Genomic DNA, 5,566 nt, shown 5'->3' with positions numbered 1-5,566 from the left:
GCCCCGCCCCAGGGGGTCATTGATTTTCCCTATATGCATATAGTAAAAACTTAAAAAATCTTCTTTTAAATAACCTAAAGAGCTAGAGCTAAGATATTTAGCATATAACATCCTCTAATGGGTGTCAACCAAGTTTGTTCAAATAAAAGCCCTGGGGTCAAAATTTGCCCCGCCCCAGGGGGTCCTTGATTTTCCTTATATGCATATAGTAAAAACTTAAAAAATCTTCTTTTAAAAAACCCAAAGAGCTAGAGCTAAGATATTTAGCATATAACATCCTCTAATGGGTGTCTACCAAGTTTGTTCAAATGAAAGCCCTGGGGTCAAAATTGGCCCCGCCCCAGGGGGTCATTGATTTTCCCTATATGCATATAGTAAAAACTTAAAAAATCTTCTTTTAAAGAACCCAAAGAGCTAGAGCTAAGATATTTAGCATGAAACATGTTCTAATGGATGTCTACCAAGTTTGTTCAAATAAGAGCCTGGGGGTCAAAATTGGCCCCGCCCCGGGGGTCATTCATTTTCCTTATATGTGTATAACAAAAACTTAAAAAAATCTTCTTTGAAAAAAACTCAAATAGCTAGAGTTTAGATATTAAACACGAAGCATCTTCTAGTGAGTGTCTACAAAGTTTGTTCAAATAAAATCCCTGGGATCAAAATTGGCCCCGCCCCGGGGGACATTGATTTTTCTTATATGTGTATAGCAAAAACTTATAAAATCTTCTTTGAAAAAACCCGAATAGCTAGAGTTTAGATAATTAAGCATGAAACATTTTCTAGTAAGTGTCTACAAAGATTGTTCAAATAAAAGCCCTTGGGTCAAAACTGGCCCTGCCCCAGGTCTGTCATTGTTTTTAACTATATGTGTAAAGAAAAAACTTGACCAGCTGGACCTTAGATGTTTAGCATGAAACATCTTCTAATGGGTGTCTACCAAGTTTGTTCAAATAAAAGCCCTGGGGTTTAAACTGGCCCCGCTCCGGGGGCCTATATACAGGTGAGCGACTTCAGGGCCATCATGGCCGTCTTGTTTCTTTCTTTTGAGATGATCTAGATAGTGCTGTTCGGCTTCAAAAAACTTTACAGTATAGCCGCCATTTATATAGTAAAGCAATGTCACACGTATGTGTGGCTTTTTTTGAAATTTTTAAATGGTCTGATGCCTTTAATGACTTATACATGTATATATACTATGTTTATACTCAACTTTGATTTTTTTATTGTTGATCATTTGCTTATTAAAAAAGTTAAGATATCGTTTAACTGGGATAAAATTAATAATGTTCAAGACATGAGGATAAACTATTACGTGCGTGCAGGTTCTGTCTATATATAAATAAAACACATGGTGTCGAATTACTGGCACAATACGACTAAATGGTACCTGTTATGTCGATCACAGTGTAAAAAAACTAGTACTACTAGACTAGTATGACGTAATGAAAATTTCGTGTCGTTATGCTTCCAACTGGGCAGATCTAAACAGGCATTCGTCTACCAAGCAATTTTTGCAGTGCACAGCTGACAATTCCTTCGAAGCCATTTTACGCATGCCTAAAACTTCGCTTGTATAGAAGGTAATCAAATACAGCTTATTATCTATTAACAAGTTTTTTAATTTCATTGTTCAATTCCCTTAAACAAATAGCAATTTCAGCAGTCTGGTCATACATATCTATACGATCCATTTCTTTACAGAAAAATCCTTCTTCACTTTGAATAGAGATTAAATACTCTCCGATCCCTATAGCAAACCGTCTGTACTTAGCTTCTGTGGTTTCAACAGCCAATAATGCGGCAGCATAAGCCACTGTATGGCTAAAACTGTACAAACATATGCTCTCGTGGCAAGTTAAGGCAAAGTCCATCACGGACTTAGCACTGTCTAAAAATCTCTGCTCATGAGTAGCTTGAAATAATTTGGTCATAAACAGTCCAAAATAACCCAAGAAAAAGTACAACTGATTAGGTGAATCGCGTTTCAAAACATAAAATGGTTCCATATTTTCTGGCGGATTTGTAATTAGAGAGCCAGTTTTCACTGACATGCGCAAAAGTATTTGTTTATCAAAGTTTGGTTGCGTGGACATCATCTTTAACAGCCCCTCACCACACATCTTTGCTCTTTCAATGTCTGTAAAAATGAAACAAATTTGTTTGAAAAATACACAATTAAAGGGTATTACAAATACATAGGTTGTAAAAGATGATAAGGAACTTAATTTGTTTTATGCTTACCAGTGAGATACAATTACTTGGTTTTATCGGTGTATTAAAATCCATATCACTCCAGTATAGCACTCGCAGTGTTTGTGATATAGCTTTGCCGAACTGACGTCATCTTTGACGTCATCTTTGCGTGTGTAACTTAAATTTATTTCACGTGAATATCCTATGTATCAAAAAATCAAAATGAAAATATTGCTTTTTCTCTTCGCGTGATATGAAGCATATTCACGAAAAACAAACAAAATTTCCTCTATACATCAAACAATATACCAAATTAAAAATAATTACCTCCCACATACAAGCAAAGCAGCCCAAAATGAGCAGTACTTAAACAATCCATTGTTGATTGGTCATTCACTTCAGTAATTGATTCTGTGACACAGACTAGATTATGATCCGGGTGGAAGAACGTCTTGCAAAAGTTGAATGCTGGGAATGAAATATCAAACCTATAAATAGACAGACATGATGATTCTCAATATAATTTAAACGCCTTTTGGTGTGTCAAATCTATTAACAAAGTAAAGAAGACCGATGTCAAATACATTAAAATCAAAATTCTTCGTAAAATAAACGAAATTATACTCTAGCCTAATCGAAAGAAAATATTTAATTTTTTTTTCTTTTATCATTTAAATGTCAATAAATTAAAATATAGAAGAAAAATAATGATAGACGTGTTACTAAAATGGGAATGGGCTGAAAAACAAACAGAGTTCATAAAAGAAAGTTCAATTCTACACAGAAATGTACAGTGTCCGGTTTTTTATGGAAATATTTTCACATAAATACCTCCCAATTCTATGTGCACCCATGGCTATCCAAACGTTCATGTATATCCAATAATGAGACATTGGAAAGCTCTTGCTTTTCCTGCTTCTATCAGAAATGTTTTTAAAAGAAATCAAGTCGCCATCTTCCTGTAAAATGTGTGTAAATTTGTACGATAAATAGATACATGTACTTTTATTTCTTCAACATATGGAAAGTAAAAGTATTTGAATGTACATGTACTTTAAAATGGCTTATTCATCAATCAATAAATCTGACATCATTTAATTAAGGCAAGAATACTGGCCGTTAAACATTAGTTAGGAAAGTTACATATCTACATTAAAAGCACTACTGTGTTTGACATCCAAAACGTGAGCCTTTTTATTTTTTTTCTTCTTTAACTGTATTTAATGTATAATTAGCTAACATCTTTTCTCAGATCATATGCAATGTAGATGTACCTGCATAAAATCTCGTTTGATTCTGTCCAGCAGTCTGTGAGCCTCTAATGTGTATCCACTTGTTGACAACAATGTCACCAGCTTACTTTGTGAACAAAGATCGTCACTAACTTTACTATCCTTTAAAATCCCATCAGGACCAATCTTAGCAGCCAAAAGGGCGCTAGTTTTGTCACTTACTAACAGGAACTTTTCCATTCTTCACCACGTGAAAATTCTGAAAAATTATCTGTCGGGTTAAAAGAGAAATGGTGAAACTTGCAGACATTATTTAAATTTCAAATGCCACTCACCCTCACGAAATGGTGTTCTATCACGTAAAATAAAACAGCAACACCCAACTTGTAAACTAATCCATTATCTTACGAAAATTGAAATTTTGTGAGCCAAAAGTATTTCATGAGTCTTTTCTGGCCTGACTGCACAGACATGCAGGCTTTCCTGGCTCTATATTAGTTGCAAATATTTAAGTTAGTTAAGACCACATGCGTAATGTGCGTGTAAATATATCAATGTAGCTGCATGAATACAACAGACATAGTCTCGAAAGAAGCTTTAAGAGTGTTGTTTAAAAGAAAATTTAAGAAGAAAAGTTTAAAATTTAAATCAGCAAGGAGGGATGGGGGATTAAAAAACAAGGGTGAAACATGTTCAGTGTGTGTTGCATATTGCTAAATTGAATTGCTCTGGCATAGGGAATAGGACATCTGAGTGTGTGAATCAGTCCTAGGAAAGATAGAAGATTTGTAATACTCCGAGGAAGAGGTGGCTCAGAGGATGGCCATGACGTGATGTTCGGGAGAAGGGGAAGACATTCTTGAAAATCTTCTATGGCTATAGAAATCACACAATGGTGGATCTAGAAGAAAAGGGGTCACCAGGCATCTCTACATCCAAGTGGAATGTATATTGCTTTATTGTCACAAACAGGTAAAACTTGGAACTGATATTTTGTAGGATGTCATCTATATAAGCGAGAAACAGAAGTAGTCCTAAGCTTTGGGGGACACCTAAAGAATATTAGGATGGACTCAGAGCTGCTATCAAGGCTTTTGTCATAGAAAATGAAAAATGTAAAATATCATGTTAATGAAGGATAACCTGAAATAGGTTAATAATATAATGAAGTCAAGGGAGAGTGATATACTGCTCCTAGCAGGCTAGCGGTTTACATGCAATAAACATATGACATTGTCACATTGCCTTTTATAAATCAACATTGAATTTCATTTCCTACCTTTCTGTCCAATTAATAACAGAAGAAATATCACCTTGGAGACTGTCTGATTTTCTTGTAGGTATAAATAGCTAAGTACATGTACTAAGGCCTAGATCTGACACCTTAAATCACCATAATTTGAAGAAAAATATTAAATTATTATCCTTGCTAAATAACAACTCAAATCAAAGTAATAATTAAATTTTAATGAATGAATGTGCGTCACTGTAAGACTATTATATTAACATCATATTACAAAAATGTTGTTCAAACAGTGTTGTTCAAACAGTGACGCTTACAAACAAAAAATCAAGAAGTGGCGCGAATAACTGGCAGTGCCGTTAAATAAACTATTACGACCAATCAAAAAACGAGATATGAATATCCAATAAGAAAGCTTGTTAAATATTAGGCTAGAAGAAAATACTGACGAATACAAACAGGGAAGCTGTCGTCAATAATTAAATATTTTAAATATATTTAAAATAGTCCTTGCACGAACAAATCTAGTTTTAGCAAGCATACAGAATTTCATCTTTTACCTGGAACAGGACCCGTGAGGTCTCAGAGTTAACACTCATTACAAATAATAAGCCTGGCATGTAAATGATACTAAATCATATTTTTGTTGAATTATTTGCTTGTAAATGGTGTTAAGATATGAAAGGGAGAGAACTTATCTGACTAATTAGAATTGGCATGTAGAATCATATCGAAACAGTACTGTATGTGTATATTTTATTTGTGAGAATATGCTCTGTTTATTTAAATATGTGATTTGAACAGAGAGTAGTGTAAAACGTTCCAAAAGACAAGACTTTATTCGCGTGACCATTTTCTTGCACGGTATATAACGGGTAACGGACTTTAGCACAAACCA

General features: G+C 34.4%; 1 protein-coding gene across 1 annotated transcript; it reads right to left on the bottom strand.

Moving 5' to 3' along the window:
• Positions 1-1,595: 1,595 nt before the first annotated feature.
• On the bottom strand, positions 1,596-5,343 carry LOC132735236 (uncharacterized). Its single transcript, XM_060722169.1, has 5 exons — positions 5,229-5,343; positions 3,468-3,684; positions 3,025-3,152; positions 2,521-2,681; positions 1,596-2,137 (listed from the first exon to the last, which is right to left on the bottom strand). The coding sequence occupies exons 2-5, from the start codon at positions 3,663-3,665 to the stop codon at positions 1,599-1,601; spliced, it is 1,026 nt and encodes a 341-aa protein (XP_060578152.1). The 5' UTR covers positions 3,666-3,684; positions 5,229-5,343; the 3' UTR covers positions 1,596-1,598.
• Positions 5,344-5,566: the final 223 nt, after the last annotated feature.

The sequence above is a fragment of the Ruditapes philippinarum genome, unplaced genomic scaffold (genome assembly GCF_026571515.1).
Source record: "Ruditapes philippinarum isolate M1 unplaced genomic scaffold, ASM2657151v2 ctg538_1_1_1_1, whole genome shotgun sequence".
In the NCBI taxonomy this organism is placed as follows: Eukaryota; Metazoa; Mollusca; class Bivalvia; order Venerida; family Veneridae; genus Ruditapes; species Ruditapes philippinarum.
Note: the sequence above shows the minus strand (reverse complement) of the source record. Positions and strands in the feature narration are given on the sequence as shown.

Bases quoted from the DNA above. Each gene is read 5' to 3' on its own strand.
- LOC132735236 (XM_060722169.1), bottom strand. From the start codon at position 3,665: ATGGAAAAGTTCCTGTTAGTAAGTGACAAAACTAGCGCCCTTTTGGCT. The intron at 2,682-3,024 runs GTATTTATGTGA...GTCTATTTATAG, and splicing joins GGTGCACATAGAATTGGGAG to GTTTGATATTTCATTCCCAG. The intron at 2,138-2,520 runs GTAATTATTTTT...TCATTTTTACAG, and splicing joins GCTTTGCTTGTATGTGGGAG to ACATTGAAAGAGCAAAGATG.